The sequence below is a fragment of the Pistacia vera genome, unplaced genomic scaffold (genome assembly GCF_008641045.1).
Source record: "Pistacia vera cultivar Batoury unplaced genomic scaffold, PisVer_v2 Contig512, whole genome shotgun sequence".
In the NCBI taxonomy this organism is placed as follows: Eukaryota; Viridiplantae; Streptophyta; class Magnoliopsida; order Sapindales; family Anacardiaceae; genus Pistacia; species Pistacia vera.
Genome location: NW_022196349.1, coordinates 1,260,353 through 1,278,416, shown reverse-complemented (window position 1 = coordinate 1,278,416; position 18,064 = coordinate 1,260,353). Strand labels below are relative to the sequence as shown.

Here is an 18,064-nt window from a genome sequence, read left to right as displayed (position 1 = left end):
TCGGAGTTTCAAAACCGTCACCTTTCGTAGGACCGCGTCGGAGAGGTTCATGATTATCAGATTGTACGCCTCCTCCTCCAGATCTGCCTTCTTTTTCAATTTCTCCTCGACCATTTGGTCATGTCCTTTTCCAGTGCAATGGCTACTTATGTGTGGATAATAGGCTTTCATTTTCTTCTTCCAACTGTTGAAATCAATTTTCCATCGAATCGGGTGATTTCAACTCGGTAGTAGTCATGTTTAGATTTGGGGTTGGTGTTGAGTTTAGGGTTGACACAGAAGAAACCCTATTTAGTTAGGATCGAATTAGAATTGATTTCACGAAATTGACCGGATAATCAAGGTTTTCCAAGCCCTAAGACACTATTGACTGATTATACCGAAACCCCCAATTGGTATAACCCTAGGTTTCAAGAAATCACTCAAATCAGACCGAAAACCCTAATCTCGCTCTGATACCACTGTTAAGAATCATCAAACTCAACCTAACCTGTTCCTCTATCCAGACAAACACAAACCCTTAAGAACACACAAACAATAAAGAATCAAGAATCAAGAACACAGCCAATTTTACCGTGGTTCGTTTATTCCAATGGAATAAACTACATCCACGTTGAGCTCAAAGTAATTTGAGACTCTCTGCACTATAAGGATTGAATTCGTTACAGATTACAACAAGAAATCTCAATAACCCCCAAATCTCTCCTCTCACACTTCCCCTCAATCTACCCGTAATCAACACAACCAAGACAACTTAAACAAGCATCTAAACCAGAAGAATATACAGCTTCTTCTACCCACAATTCTAAAGAAAAATGTGACCTGATTACAACTTGAAGGAAACAAACTAAGCACCCAGCACTTGACGAAAACGCGAGAGAGAGAGTGAGTTTTTCAATCTGTTTTCAATCTGTTTTTGCAGTAAATTTCAGTTTTAAATATGTTGACCATTTGGGCTGATTTCCACCGTTAGATTAGGCTGAGATTAATGGCTAAGATCTGTCACTTACTACCTTATTAAAACGTCAGCGTATTGAAGCTTTACTTAACAATATTGAACAGTACTTTTGTTGTATCCAGAAGGGAATTCATAACTTATGGTTGTTGAGCCTTACTTATCCGCAAAATCCAATCCGATTTCACAGGCTCATCGCATGCATCGAAGCCTTCATATTGTGAGAATTCTGAAACTACCAAATTATGTATACGTACAATATGGTACTTTTATTCAAAGATTGCGGATTTAAAGCAGCAAAGTGCAGCAATACTTTAGCCAGGTTATATAATACAAGAAATCTAATACTGTCTGATTAGATTATAAATGCATTGGAAAGTAACAAAATATTAATGCAAAATTGAATAATGGAATGGATACCGACTGAACTGCATAATTGAAAAATCGAACTATTTATAAGCCTACAATAAATGCGCAACATATACAGCTAGTATTCCTATTACCAACTTATGTATCTCAAACTAAGACAATGACCCATAAGGTATGGCATTTGCATCTTTAATCAGGAAGTCAAACTTTGCTTCTTAATTCACACTTTCTCCACCACAATTTGAATGCAATTGCCTTGTGAATGGCACCACCGCAAAAGATATGAACACCATTAATTAGTGCTTCTATGATCTCAAATACCAATTGCACTATCGCCATGTCCACAATCTATAAATGAGTAACACTGGAGGACCCTGTTCAGCATCAGAATCAACAATGGCAGGTCTGAGCTTCCTTTGTTGTGGGGTACTCTTATTTGCATCAATTTTCCTTAATCCAATTAGCTGCCATGCTCGGTTCAGGCCTAGAGATTTGTGTTCAGAGACTCATTGTTTGATCCTGGCAACAACCAGTATCTTTATGACTCCTCACAAGAGGGAGCGGGAGCGACAGTCTTCCCTTATGGAGAAACCTTTTTCAAACGCCCCACTGGAAGACTTTGTGATGGCCGCACAGTTCCGGATTTGATTGGTATGACATTAATGTTAGCTTTCTTAATTGTTTAACTTAATTGATGTGTATATATATATATATATATGCAACTATGAGTAAATGGTGACAGTACGTACTTCATTAATTTGGTGCAGCCCAGTTTGCCAATTTGCCCATACTCCCACCATACCTGCAACCGGGGGATCATCAATTCACTGATGGGGCTAACTTTGCTTCTGCTGGANATATATATATATTACAGTGAGTAAATGGCGATAGTATGTACTTCATTAATTTGGTGCAGGCCAGTTTGCCAATTTGCCCATACTCCTACCATACCTGCAACTGGGGGATCATCAATTCACTGATGGGGCTAACTTTGCTTCTGCTGGAGCTGGTGTTCTTGATAACACTCGTCCTAGATCAGTATGTAATTTCGTCTTTAGTATTTTGAATAAATTAGGAAAGTTTCAATTAGTGTAGAATTTTGTTTTGCCTGAAAAAGTAGGATTGACGTAGAGTCTTGTCACCATAGGGTGGTTAGAACTCAGGAAGGTTCCGCGACCGATCAAACGCGGCCATGGCGTGTGTGGCATGCCCCTGTCAGTGCCGTGGGTGAACGCTAGGTCAGCGGATGGTTGGAAATCGTCCTTGTGTCTAATCCCTACACAAGTTGAGGAAATCACTCGGGCAGGTGAGCAATGGGACGTAGAGAAGGATTTGCACGGTATCCACCCCACTTGCAGATTGAGTAATCATTACCTTGACTCATCCCACTATAAATAGAAGTCTTCTCTCTGATTTGCAGCAGGGGCTAATTTCACTTTGGAATAGCATACCCTCTCTCCCTCTCTCTCTTGTATTCTCTAAGTTGTAACTCAGCTCGCTGAACGCGAACTGACTTTACTCTGATTAATACAATATCAGTGGACGTAGGATTCGCCTTTGAGCATCCAAACCACTTTAAACGTCGTTCTTCACCCTTACTAAACTAAATACTTCCATAATCTCATGTGACTTCTAAGCCCGCTTAGCACTTGTCACATGTAAATAGTTGCTGTCAAAATCAAGCATCAACAGTTTGGCGCTCGAAGGAGGGCCTGATTTAGTTCCTGTTCTTCATCAGGACAATCTCTGATTAATTGGTCCCACTACAACAAATGGCTCATGGCTTCGAATATGAGCAAACCAATTATGGCAATGAAGAGATCCCCTAGGTATAAGAGGGCACTTGTCTCGAAGTGCCCCTAGCCCAGCAAAATATCATGGGGGATATCCCTTAAAGCTCATGGCTTGATCCAGCTGTCATGAGTTACCTAGAGAGGTTCAACAATACTTTCCCAATGGTTAGCCAAAGGCTAGACCGATTGGATTAGGTCCTGTTACCCGAATCCAATGAGGCGGTGCCACCATCGAAAATGCCTGCAGGTCATGTGAAAGCGCAAAAAAGGGCAAAAACCCATACTGCGCGCACTGCAGCGCGTCAAAGAAAGGGAAAGCAAGTGACGCACAATAGACCCAAAGGCTCCGAGGGACCAACGAACACCGATCATGCCCCGAGTAGAATACCCATGGCATTGCAACTCGGTGACATGTCGCGGCTTGAGCGATGCTGCACCATGTCGCACGAGCACTCCCACAAAAGTGCAAGGCGGGGAGATTCCCATTATCGCCAAAATGACGGCTTTGATCGTCATCATGCAGAGGACTCCCACCATCTGTGGGTTGGTTCGTACCACCACAGAGGTCTAGAAGATTCCCCGAATCACTCAATGTCATCACACGACTCCAACCAATGTGTGTCAAGATTGGCCGAAACTGCCGGCCGAGGCGAGAGGAATCCGACTTGCGGTCTTTCCTCAACCGCAACCGTGAGGGTCGAACCCACGTTGTGGAAAGTGATCCCCAGTTAGCTCCACTGCCTCAAATTGAGGAGCTACAACAAACTCTGGATCAGTTTAAGGCTCAGCAAAATGAGCAAGGGCAGGTCACATAAGTGTTTCCCTTTTCTCCAGTAGTGTTAGCTGCTCCCCTCCCATCAAGATTTAGAATGCCCGACATGTGAGCATTTGATGGGAATTCCAATCCGCATGATCATTTGTACGAGTTTAATGATCTCATAGAACTCTACCAAGTCTATGACTTGGCAAAATGTCGTTGCTTGGTGGTGACCCTTACGTCCCATGTCAAGCGATGGTTTAGGCCGCTCCCAACAGGATCAGTCAGCTCATGGCCTCAAATGAGCTTGACATTTATGAGGCACTTCCAGGTGAAAAAGAAGTTCTCAATGCCGCTAAGTTACTTGATCAACATAAGGCAAGAGAGGGATGAGCCCCTCCAATCTTATATTGACAGGTTCCACAAGGAGTTCCACAAAGTAGCTCACACTCTCGAAGAGTTCGTTTGGACTCTCATTATCGCAGGAGTTTGGCCATAGACAGACTTGTTGAAGGAGCTACAATCTGAGGATGATGTTTCCCTTACATGCTTCTACAACCTTACAGAAAAGTACCTCCGCACTGAAAACTCCATGGCCGCGCTTAACCATCACAACCTCGGTCCTTCGAGCAATGCTCCTGATTAGGGGGAGAATAGGAGTGCTGATCACAGATGGGCTAATGACGATAAGTGAAAAGGAAAGAAGCAATGGTACGAGCCCAAGAAATCCTATGCCCCAGTTCCACGTCGCGATCGCGACAAGAGTCAATATACCCCTCTAAATGCCTTAGTATCGGCTATTCTAGATAAATCGGAGGAGGCTCGTTTGCTTGGAGAGCCCGAGCCCATGAAAAATCCCTCTTTAGCCAGAAACAATAAAAAATACTGTCTCTATCATTGGGATAATGGGCACCACACCATGAGTGTCGAGCCCTCAAGCAAGCGATTGAGGACCTCATTAAGCAAGGGCACTTCAAAGAGTATGTCGATGACTCTGCTCCCGATCGGGAGAAAAACCAAGAGGAACTGGGAAAGAGGCGTCGTGGTCACAAAGGTCTCTACAGTGTAGGGATCAACCCTTCTATTCTCTCCCCAATTAGGAGCATTGCTCAGTGAAAAGGAAAGAAGCAACTGTACGAGCCTAAGAAATCCTATGCCCCATTTCCATGTTGCGATCGCGATCGCGGCAAGAGTCAATATACCCCTCTGAATGCCTTAGTATCGACTATTCTAGATAAATCAGAGGAGGCTGGTTTGCTTGGAGAGCCCGAGCTCATGAAAAATCCCTCTTTAGCCAAAAACAATAAAAAATACTGTCGCTATCATCGGGATAATGGGCACCACACCAATGAGTGTTGAGCCCTCAAGCAAGCGATTGAGGACCTCATTAAGCAAAGGCACTTCAAAGAGTATGTCGATGACTCTGCTTCCGATCGGGAGAAAAACCAAGAGGAACTGGGAAACAGGCGTCGTGGTCGCAAAGGTCTCTACAGTGTAGGGATCATCTTTGGGGGACCACACCTCACAAGGAATTCTCGAGGTGCCCAAGAAAGGTATGCTCATGCAGCCCGTCATGATCCGATAATTGTGATGAGCACGATGCCGCGACTATTGAAGGTTTGCAGGGAGGAGGAAATCACCTTCTCTGAGAAAGATGCGATGCGATTGCATCATCCTTACGATGATGCTTTTGTCATCATGCCTAAAATAGGACAGTGTGAGGTCCACATAATGTTGGTGGATAATGGAAGCGCCTTGAACTTATTGTTCTAGTGAGCCTTTGAGAGAATGAAGCTGGACGAGGTAGATCTAAAGCCTGCCTCTATCCCTCTATACAGCTTCACCAGAGATCATTTGATCCCCAAAGGGATGATCTCGCTCCCGGTCACGTTGAGAGAACCCAAAAAGATGACCAAAATGACTGAGTTCTTACTAGTGGATTGCCTATCCTCCTTTAATGGCATCTTGGGACGACCTCTACTACGAAGCTTCAAAGCAATCACCTCAATCTACCATCTAAAGATGAAGTTCTCCACCCCGATGGGTATAGGGGAAGTAAATGGATCTCAACGCGTATCTCGCGACTGCTATGTAAGGGCAGTGCATATGGCGTGCAAAGGAAAATGAACTTCAATCGGCATCTCTGAGCAGGCAATGGCGATCAGCAGGATCAAGCCATAGCCTAGCCTAGCCCAGCCGAGGATAACATGGATCCTCTCATCCAAGAATGCCCTTGCAGTGGGCCAGTCAAGTATCTATCTGAGGTAACGGTCGATCAAAGCGAGCCAAGCCAAGTGTTGAGAATCGAAAATAATCTCAACCCCTAGCTCGCTAACGACCTGAATAACTTCCTTAGGGAAAATATCGATGTATTCGCATGGACTCATGCTGACATGGTCAGGATCAGCCCAGACATCATATGCCATGCCCTGAATATTGATAATGAGGTCAGGCTGGTCTGCCAGAAGTGAAGAGCAATGGATCTGAAGCGATATGTTGTCTTGAAAGTTGAGGCAGATAATCTCCTCCTAAACGGATCTATCCGAGAGGCACTCTACCCGAGTTGGGTTGCCAACCTGGTCCTATAAAGAAGCCTAACGGCAAATGGCAAACCTGCGTTGACTTCACTAGCCTCAACAAAACCTGTCCAAAGGACAACTTTCCCTCGCCTAGGATCGACCAGCTCGTTGATGCCACCTCCGGGCATGAGCTGCTGAGTTTTATGGATGCCTACTTGGGATACAATCAGATTCCAGTGTACGTGTCGAACGAAGAGCATACCTACCTCCTTTGTTATAGATCGGGGCCTATATTGCTACAAGGTTATGCCCTTCGGCCTAAAGAACGCTGAGCCAACTTACCAGCAACTGGTTAACTAAATGTTTTCCAAGAAGATCAGGAAGTCAATAGAGGTCTATGTCGATGACATGTTGGTCAAATTGCATGTCACTTCAGATCACATAATGCACCTCGCTGAGACGTTCGGTATACTCCGAAGGTACAAAATGAAGCTCAATCCTCTCAAGTGTTCGTTCAAAGTATTCTCAGGAAAGTTCTTGGAGTATATGGTTAACCAAAAGGGAATAGAAATCAACCCCAAAAAGATCCAAGCTCTCTTTGATATGAGAAGTCCGACCAACCAAAAATACGTTTAGAGTGTCAATAGGCGAATAGCGGCACTTAGTCGCTTCATATCAAAGGTAACAGATCGCTACTTGCCATTCTTTAATATACTCAGGGCCAACAAGAAGTTTGAATGGACTCCCAAATGCGAACAGGCATTCCAAAGCATTAAAGAGCACCTTAGGAAGCCACCCCTTCTCTCTAAACCTCTCCCTTAGGAACTTCTTTTTCTGTATCTTTCTGTTTCTCAACATGTGTCAGTGCAACTTTAATTCGGGAAGAGGACATGGTCCAATGGCAAGTATATCACACGAGCAGACATCTGCTGGACGCCGAAATACAGTATCTAGAAATGGAGCAATTAGCTTATGCCCTACTAATTGCCTCTAGGAAGTTGCGATCTTATTTCCACACCCACACAGTCCATGTATTGACCAACTATCCGTTCAAGCAAGTCCTCCAAAAACCAGAGGCTTCAGGTAAGTTGCTCAAGTAGGAAATGAAACTAAGTCAATTCGATCTGCAGTGCAGACCGAAAGCGACTATAAAAGGGCAGGCTATTGCCAATTTCATTTTGGAGTTCTCATACCATCCGGTTAAGGAATTCGAGCAACAAGCCAGTGAAGTCACCTAGGAAACCGTTCATAATCTATTGACCTGGAGCCTCTATGTCGATGGATTCTAGAACAGGACAAGGGCCGAGGTAAACCTTCTCCTTCTTTGTCCTGAAGGGACTCCCATCCACGGTATTCTTTGATTTGGGTTCAAAGCAATAAAAAACAAAGCCGAGTATGAAGCACTACTCGTCGGTCTGCGGTTGGCAAAAAAAAATGGGATCATCCGCGATCAGCATTCACAGTTATTCCATGCTGGCTGTTAACCAGATCTTGGGAGAATATCAGGCCAAGGAAGAAAACAAGATCAGCTATCGGAAGACAACTAAGGTCGCAGTCGAGCCATTTAATCACTTCACGATCACGCAGATCCCTAAAGATAGAATTTTGACATGGATGCCTTAGGAAAGATAGCCTCTTCACTAGACTTAGATGAGCTAGAAAGTATTCCTGTTCGGTTCATAGAGATCCCTAGTATTAGCTTGCCCGAACAGGCCGTGAATGTGATAGAGTCAGTTTCCTGGATGACCCCAATTATTCAGTATCTTAGAGATGCGACCTTGCCCAATGACAAGATCGAGGCAAGAACCATGCGAACTAGAGCTGCTCGTTACACGCTAATAGGAGATTAATTGTACAACGAGGGTTTAGCATCCCTCTCTTCCGATGTGTAACCGATGAGGAAGCAGACTATATCATAAGGTAGATAAATGAAGGGATCTGCGGTAATCATAGTACCACGCGATCCCTCACCAACAAAGTTGTTTGTCAAGGGTATTATTGGCCCCTACTGCAAGAGGATATCTTCAACTTTATGAAAAAGTGTGATAAGTATCAGCGGTTCACGAATATACTGCGAGCTCCTTCCCACGAGCTGATAACCATGACTAGCCCCTAATTATTCTCCATGTGGGGAATTGATCGTATTGGATCCATGCCAGTTGGAAAGGGAGGGGTCAAGTATGCGGTGGTCGCGGTGGATTACCTCACCAAGTGGGCTGAGGCCAAACCCTTGGCATCTTAAAAAACATAGTGTGTCGTTATGGAATTCCTCATACCCTTATCTCTGATAATGGGAAATAGTTCGATAATAAAGAATTCAAGCAGTTTATGATGAGCTGGGGATCCATAAAAAGTTTGCCTCAATCGCAAGACCGCTAGCAAATGGCTAGGTTGAAGTTGTCAACAAGACCATCAAGCATACTTTAAAAGCCAAACTTGGCGCTGCCAAGGGTAATTGGACCAACGACCTCCCAGAAGTCCTATGGGCATACAGGACAACTCTGAGAACCTCTACTTCAGAAACACCTTTCTCGCTATCGTATGGCTGTGAGGCAATGATACTAGTGGAAGTAGGGACTTTTTCACTTCAGAGAGACTTGTTCAATGAAACAGACAATGAAGTGCTTATGCGCACAAGTCTGGATTTAGTTGAAGAACATCGTAGCAAGGCTCAGCCAAGGATAGCAGCCTACCAGCAACGCGCAAAAACATTCTTTGACTCCAAAGTCAGAAGAAGAGACTTTCAGGTTCAGCGACCTGGTTTTGAAGGAAGTCCTTCTCAGTATAAGAGAACCGAGTGCGGGAGTATTGGGGCCAAATTGGGAAGGCACATATCGCGTCACTAGAGTGATATGACAGGGGACTTATCACCTTAGAAGGCTCAATGGTTCCAAGGTACCGCGAGCTTGGAATGCTAAACATCTTCGCCTCTATTATCAGTAATTCCGAACTCATTTTCTAAATTCCTTGTAAGGATTTACTCTTTTTAGCCTTGTAAATAAAATAACTCTTATGTAATATTGTTTCTCGCATGTGTGCCTTTCTGCTCACATATGTATCATTTGTACAAATACTATCGCAAATAGTTAGAAAGAGACCTTGTGTCCACATGTGTAATATTTGTGATGTGAGAAAAATTATAAGTACTCATGAATTATTAAGGAAATAGTCTATTTATTTATCATAAATTAAAAAACAAATACAAACATGCGAGCATAGGAATAGTTATGAAAAGGAGAGCATAAACCATCACTGGCCTTCGTTCCTAGATCCTGAAGGTGCGACCTCAGTATCTCCAAGTTGGTCACCGACCACCTGGACGGCCACCACTTCCTCTGGGACATACTCCTCTGGATGCTCGTCCTCCAGATCGGGTCCTTGACCTTCCTTCTCGTCATCGGCCTGTGCCATGGAAGCGAGGGTCCTCTGGTAGCCATCCAGGAAGTCAGTGAGGTCTATGTTCAGATTCCTTGGTCGCGGGGCATAAATGGACTGGATCGACCAGTCAACCGCTCTCCTCTCAATTTCCAGCTCTTGTTGCTTCATCTCTTTGGTTAACAAAGCAACACTTCCCTGGGACAACCGGAGCTCTGCCTCAAGTGCCCACCTTTGCTTCTCGAAAGTTTCCCTCAGCTGTGTTCTATCCTGTTCTGCTCGCAAAGCCCGCTCGGAGTTCGCTCGTAGCTCTAACTCTTTCTTGCCAACCTCTTTGGTGAGTTTGACCACTGTCCTTTGGAGCTCTTTGACCTCCTCTCCCCTCTTCTCTAGCTCGGCCTTCTAAAAGTTTATCGTGCAGAGCACAGAATTCCTCTTCGATAGGTACTGGTTCATCTAAATGGTGGATAGGTTCATCTTTGTCTATGCAACCTCTAAATCCTGTTTCAGCCGCACGTTCTCTTCTCTCAGCTCGACAAGCCCCTCAGCGGCTCCCAATTGAGTCTTCTACTGGGCTAAGTGCATGATGAGCAGAGACTACACAGCAAAGGTAACATGGGGTTAAATTCCTTTTCACTGAAAAAGCAAGGGAAATATAAGAAAGTCCTCGACAAAGACGAACCCTCTTACTTGGCTTTGTAGCTAAAATGCCATAGTCATCAGGTCCACAAGGTTAGAGGCCATGAATTGCTCAAAAGCCTCTGCGAGCTGACACTCTAGCAGGGTGAACATCACCGGTTGCAAGTGCTCCAGGAGTTGCCCCATAGAATCTAGCACATGCATGCCCGTGCCGGTGCCCGTTCCCGTTCCCACGGCAAGTGGCGTCTCACCAACTGGTTCCTTGCCCGCTCTCCTCCCAGGAGTCACGACCTTCCCTTGCCCTGTGTGTAGACCCTAGGGGCAAGTGTAATGTTGGTCGCGCCCCCGGGGGGCCCTCCAAAGCGGAAGGCCTAGTAAGGTTGTGACCCCCTAAGCTAAATGCCGAAGCTCTCCGGCTCGGACTTTGACTCCTCGACCTGAAGCGGCTTCCTCTTCTTGGATTTCTAGGCTACAATCTTCTACTTAGGATGAGCAGCTGCAGGTTGGGGAGCCTTTACTGGCCGAAGTCAACACCCCCGCCGGTGTTCCTCAGACAAAGGGGCCATTGCGGGCTGCCCCGATTGGTCCCGTGGCACCGACCCGAGGAAAGGTGAACTCCCTAGCTCTCAGCGACCTGGGCACTTTGGGTGGCATGGTCGCTTCATGCGAATATCGTTAGCAAAATAGTTAGCTGCATGCAAACAATAAGGTTAGCTAAGGTTATGGACACTTACTCGGTAAGGATTCCAAGGTACCTTTGAGCTTGAAAAAGTCGTATTTTCGCAAGTTGGCGATTGTCACGAGCAGTTTTATGTCACGTCTCTGATTGGGCAGAAGACCGAAGGTGATTATTCTGTTGAAGTCAATGAGAACCAACTGGTTGTCTAGTTTACTGTGAAGAAACGAAAGAGTCCGTTAGCAGAGATTAAAAGAAAGAAAATTCACCAAGTAAAAGAAAGGAAGACCTACTCGGCTCCCTAAAATGGTAAATGCCATTGTAATAGAAAATGAAAATTTTTGTCTCATATGCCCCGACATTATTGGGATAATTGTGTATCCCTCCATTGATTGTGGATCGCTTCGAGAGGTAATAAGAGTCCTTGTCTTTGCTCTTTTTTAAGTCATACGAGTAGCCGAGCTCTAGCACAGTCAACTCATCGAAACCATTCTCGCCGCACGCAATATACATAGCCACATCTATCATATACGCGTTTGGGTCAACTGTGAAAGTGTGACCTTGCAGTGATTGAGGATCAACCTTATGAAAGGATGAAAGGGAATTAGTGGTCCCCATTTGAATATGTTCTTGGAGATCGCAACCATTCCCTCTGGCAGATTCTGAGCTATATATGTCCTGTGCTGGTACATCTATGCTAATTGCATATTGGTTGACCACTTTTTGAATTTCCTTTCCTGTGGCTACTGACAGGATTTCCTGTGAGGGACTCGCTTGTTAGTATATATTAGTGTATGCCCTAGAAACCATTTGTGTTGTCGGTTTCAGAGCATTTTGTCTTATATCAATATATCATAAATAATAGAAGAAAGAGTTCTTCAATTCATATATATAAATTACTTCCTTTATTCAGTCATGCATTTAAAATAAAGTATGTATATGAATTGTCCAAATGATTTATTTAATCGGTAAATGAATTATCAAAAGGGTTCCCTACGGAAGCAATATAATTTGGGCAACTGTATTGCATAGTATGCATACTGGATGCTTCTGAAAGATATCATGAGTTAATATAAGTATGGATGACAATGATAGTCATGTCACTAGGGCATTGGTATGGATTAGCGGTTGGTGAACTGTTTTTCGAACGTGAACGAATAACGACAAATCACTTGGAAAAACATGTAGTCAATGATTTATTTTTTGGTTATATCAGTGCACAATATAGTCCTTTGACCTGAGACATTGTGGTCAGATTCGATACGGATGCGTATGGGTCATACGGTGTATAAGTACGAGACTAGTCATGTTTTGTATTATAAAGCCTATTTGGTCATGCGTCATTCATATGCGGAAGTGAACGATGGTTAGGAATGGATCCATTGACTCGAAAATATAAGATCAAGAGTACCACTGACTCCATCCGGATTCGAGTTCTTGGATGAACGTTGATAAATGTCAGAAATCGGAATCTCTGGCCAGAGTCTATTATTAGTCATATGAAAGTAAGTTCGTGATGATGAGTTCCAAACATATTGATCGATGATTCGGTAGAAATAGTGTTTAGGATTTTGATGTTCCATGAATCTGTACTCGATCAGGATATATCAATGGAGGGACTTTACCTGCATGGTACATATGATCTAAAGTGGGTTTGATGAAGTATTTCTTCATCGTGGTTTAGGGACTATAGCACATTGTGTTTACCATAGACGTTAGGCCTTCGGATAGGTTTTCAGATTCATCCAGAACTGGCTCATGGCTAATCCACGGTGGACCTACATGGTTACACCAATAGCCTTGAGAAGCTAGAGAAGAATAAGAGAGAGAAATGATTGTCCGAAGAGGGCTAGCACCTTCCGAGGGTAATGACAAGATTTCTATGGTAATAGTTACATATAAAATTATTTGTGACATTTTAAGGGTTAAAATATCAAGTAATAATTAGTTGTATTCAATTTTTATATCTTAAAGCGTTAAGATAAATGAGATGAACTAAAATAACCTTTTAATATTTAAAGGGCAAAAGGGTAAACTTGTGGGTTGTTAATGTAAACTATTTTAGTTTACATGGGCCCTTCAATAATATTGATTATTTAAAGGGTAAAATAATAAAGACTTGGGCTGCTTTTAAAATAAGATTTTATTGGGGATAGAAGTAAAAAACAACTAATTACAAAATGGCCCATATATATATAAATGCAAATTGTTGCATTTTAGGTTAAGGATTCATTTTGTTCCCTCAAAAAAGAAAAACAGTCTCTCTCTCTTAAGTTTGGCCACTCTTTCACTCTCTCAAGATGGTGTTAAAGTGCGGAGGATTCATCATTTTGAATCTTGGCTTCATCAAACTTAAGTAAATGAGAAGGTATAATGTACTCAAGCTTTATTTGAAAAATTTTGAATCCTATTTATCCAACTCTTTACATGCTTTCAATCAACATTTTCCGCCACCTCTTCATGGTTTTCTTTCACCGCTGGGGCGTCCTGTACCGGCAAGCTTGTTCTCTCGTCTGTTCTAGTCGCTAAAGGGTCCATTTCTTCTACGGTCTGAAAAAGAGCGACATGTACGAATTACTCAGTCATCATACAAAAGATGATGTGGGAGAAAATATAAACATTGTGTCTTCCTTAAACCCAAGAAAAACCCTAAGAATCTTTGGGGACCACCCCCAAAGATTCAAACCCTAGAGGAAAGCCTATTCTCCATTCAACCACCCATAAACGCCCACTGTTATCGCATGGTTATCGCCAAAACAGAAAAAGGAAAGTAATGGAAGGATCTTCCTTACCTCTTGGGTGTGGGATTGAACTTCCTGCAATAAATGTCAAGTGCACATCAATTTGAAGGATGGAAAATCTGGTCTCACGAAAACTCCTTGCTCTTTCTGAAAAAGCGAGTGTTGTGACATTGCTTAAGGTGAGCCTGAGATTTTATAGTTGAGGAAGTGGCGATTGATTTTCCCGAAGCTAAGCGACATTTTGAAGAAAATCATCTCTTGCCGTTGATCGTGATCACGTGCCATCAATCAGCGAGAAAGAGTAATCATCATGCTTTGAGAAATCCAATCGTCACTTCTCTCCATTGAAATAATTGAGTAACGGCTCGTTTCCCTCCTCCACATTAAATGTGTTCTCATCTGCATTTAATGCTCTGATAAGGAATGTCGTTTCAGCATGGCTTACATTTAATGCGTATGGCTGGCACTCTTTGCACATATGACACATCTGTCAGAGTAAAAGGTACTTCATTAATGGATTAGCTGCCAAAGCGCAACGGATAACATCTGAAAAGGTCATTAGGAAAAAAACACTCTTCGTCGCATGTCAGTTGTGAAGCTATGTGACTCCTTCCCTTCAGCAAAAATACGCTAAGTATAACCGGGCCGCAGACCTCGGTTAAGATAAGAGGCGCACCAATATGGCACTGAATAAGGTCTGATCTAGGTTGTAGACCTTGCAGAAGGAGACCACTTTAGGTCGCCCATATGGAAATGTCTTGCAACCTCCTTGTAGCCAGGTCGAATCGATCAGGCGTCATTCGAGACATATCAAATCAAGGCATAATTATGAAGTTCTCAAGGTTCGATTCTCAAACCTTAAAAACTAGGGGACATTTGTTATGCCTGAAAAAGTAGGGCTGACGCAGAGTCTTATTAGCATAGGGTGGTCAGAACTCAGGAAGGTTCCACGATCGATTAGACGCAACCACGTCGCATGATGACGTGAATGGCATGCTCCTATCAGTGTAGTGGGTGAATGCTAGGTCAGTGGATGGTTAGAAATCATCCCCATGTCCAATCCCTGCACAAGTCGAGGAAATCACTCGGGTAGGTGAGCAATGAGATGCAGAGAAGGATTTGCACGGTATCCACCCCACTTGCAGATTTAGTAATCATTACCTTAATTCATCCCACTATAAATAGAGACATTCTCTCTTATTTGCGGCCGGGGCTAATTTCACTCTGGAATAGCATACCCTCTCTCCCTCTCTCTCTTGTATTCTAGAAGCTGTAACTCAGCTCGCTGAATGTGACCTGACTTTACTCTCATTAATACAATATCAGTGGATGTATGATTCGCCTTTGAGCATCCGAACCACTTTAAACGTTGTTCTTCACCCTTTACTAAACTAAATACTCCCATAATCTCGTGTGACTTCTAAGCCCGCTTAGCATTTCTCTCATGGGAATAGTTGGTGTCAAAATCAAGCATCAACAGTATGTACTTCATTAATTTGGTGCAGCCCAATTTGCCAATTTGCCCATACTCCCACCATACCTGCAACCGGGGGATCATCAATTCACTGATGGGGCTAACGTTTCTTCTGCTGGAGCTGGTGTTCTTGATAACACTCGTCCTGGATCGGTACGCAATTTCGTCTTCAGTAATTTGAATAAATTAGGAAAGTTTCAATCAGTGAAGAATTTTTAGGCCTACCACGCTCTGGCAATTACATATTATCCTCTGTTTTGCAGAAAAATCTGAGGTTGCAGCTAAGCTACTTTAAGGATGTGGTGAAACCACTGAGAGAGAAACTGGGTGAAGAAGAAGCCATGAGGGTGTTGATGAATGCTGTTTATCTGTTCAGCATTGGAGGCAATGATTACTTCGGCTTTTCTCAGAGAAATCGTGACGCTTCAGAGGAATCCAAGGGTCAATATGTGCAATCAGACATCGGCAATTTAACATCTGTGCTCAAAGTGAGTAACCTCATTTTACTTTCTACTAAGATGATAAACACAATTACATTTTCTAATTTCAATGTCTTAATTTGCAGAGATATGTGACCTAGGAGGAAGGAAAATTGCATTTCAAAATGTAGGGCCATTGGGTTGCGTACCAATGACGAAAGTATTTGATCCTTCAATAGGAAGTGGTTTTGCCGAGGAACCTTCATCACTTGCAAGACAACACAACAGATATCTAGCTATTTTTCTTAAGCAGCTAGAAACCCAGTTGCCAGGATTCAAACATGAAATATTTGATTACTACATTGCACTTGGCGATAGAGTTGCTAATCCTTCAAAAATATGGTAACTTTTAAATTAATGATGACCTGAACTTTCCTGAATCACGCAATTAAATTTGTTGTAATTTGTTTTGTGTTTGTTATGTGGTGAAGGATTCAAAGAGGGGAAGGCTGCATGCTGTGGCAGTGGGCCTTACAGAGGAATGAATTGCGGGAGAACAGAAAATGGGACGCAGATGTTTGAGTTATGCGGTAATCATGCAGAATATGTGTGGTTTGATGGTGGACATACCACAGAGAGAGCTAACACTCAACTCGCTCAGCTACTTTGGGATGGAGCACCACCAGTCACAGCGCCTCTCAATATGAAACAACTATTCAGTTTTTGATTAAATTATCCTTTGTATTATTCTGGTTAATTATGCGGTCTGATTATCTTATCCTATCATCATATATAGCACTGCATCTTCCTTGTTATGTAGGATTTCTATGGTCTTGATAAAAAAATATTACTTTATTTATAGCACTGCAATTAGCATAATTTTCTTCGTGCTGAAGTTTTCAAACAACAAATCATGAGTTTCAAGCACCTGTTGACTTCTTTATTTCGCACTAAATATAATCTTGAGTACTTGCCCCAGAACCAATCCAAATGTCTCTTGTATTACCTCATTTGCTGCGTCTTTGTCCAATTAACACATAGGATTCAACTATGCATGCTAATTAGTTTTGATGGAGGACATCCTCCAATTATATATATATAGGAAAAATCGTACTTAAAGATAACATTATTAGAATTAATGTACAAGATTAGTGAAATGAGTTTGGGTTCAGTATATAAATTTTAGGTTCTCATAAGTAAACACGTGTTTGGGGGAAGATGCTTGTGTAAAGTTTTTGCATGCAATTTTTTTTTTTTTTTGGGAGATTTTTACGTAAACATTATAAATTGAATCCAAGTTAATTTGCTAGCGAAAGAGTTTCACATCTCTACTCTATAGACTCTGCATCTTGGTGAGATAGTCACACCAAACTATCAAGTTGCGAACTCTCTTTGATACCAATTGTCGACTTGGTGCTTTAATACCAATAAAACTAGTGTGAGAACGACTTAAGGAAGCTTCTTTAGAAGAAATGTAAAGCCGACTTAAAGAAAAGTAGTGAAAACAACTTAACTGGAGTCCTGATAATAAGGACAAAGTCAAGAAGAGAAGAGAACCTGTAACAGCCAATGAGGTAATACATAAGACAAATTAGATGAATTCCAGGCCAATTTACTCCTGATTTTCAGTGGGAACGTAAACAAGTCAACCATTCCTTAATGGTTTCATGAACTGAGACTTATGCATGATTTCTTGTGTTAATTAAGGCTAGAAGTGGGCATTTGGGATTGGGTCTAAAAACTCAGCCCTAAAATCCGGTCCTAGGATTGATCCTTGAGAGGATTGGTCTTAGGAGGCTTGGTCCCGTTTGTTAATTAAGGCTAGAGGTGGGCATTTGGGACTGGGTCTAAAAGCTCAGCCCCAAAACCCAGTCCTAGGATCGGTTCTTGAGATGATCGGTCTTAGGAGGCCTGGTCTCAAAATGGGACCAAGCCTAAGGAGGAGGGCCCGGGCCCTCCACTGGGCCCTCCTGCAAGGCCCGGGCCTGGGCCCAAATTTTTTTGGATTTTTTCAGTTTAGTCCCCTGCACAATAACTAAAATCCCCTATAAATTTTAAAATAAACATAAATTATAAGGGTTCAAAATTTTTTTACAAAATTTATGAAAAAAATAAAAAAAAATTTACTAACCATTGGTTGCTGCCAACAGTTATAATTTTTTTTTAACCGTTGGCTGGCAAGCAATGGTCACATGCCAGCCAACAGTTATATTCATATACTCAGCTCTAAAACCCGGTCCTAGGATCGGTCCTTGAGAGGATTGGTCTTAGGAGGCCTGGTACCGTTTGTTAATTAAGGCTAGAGATGGGTATTTGGGACTGGGTCTAAAAACTCAGCCCCAAAACC

General features: G+C 42.7%; 1 protein-coding gene across 1 annotated transcript; it reads left to right on the top strand.

The window, feature by feature from the left end:
• The first annotated feature begins 1,484 nt into the window (after nt 1–1,484).
• Nucleotides 1,485–16,444, top strand: LOC116106350 (GDSL esterase/lipase 1-like). The gene is made up of 6 exons (XM_031392703.1): nt 1,485–1,496; nt 1,813–1,975; nt 15,330–15,451; nt 15,562–15,790; nt 15,864–16,116; nt 16,207–16,444. Exons 1-6 carry the CDS (start codon nt 1,485–1,487, stop codon nt 16,442–16,444), a joined length of 1,017 nt encoding a protein of 338 aa, XP_031248563.1.
• The last annotated feature ends 1,620 nt before the right edge of the window (nt 16,445–18,064 follow it).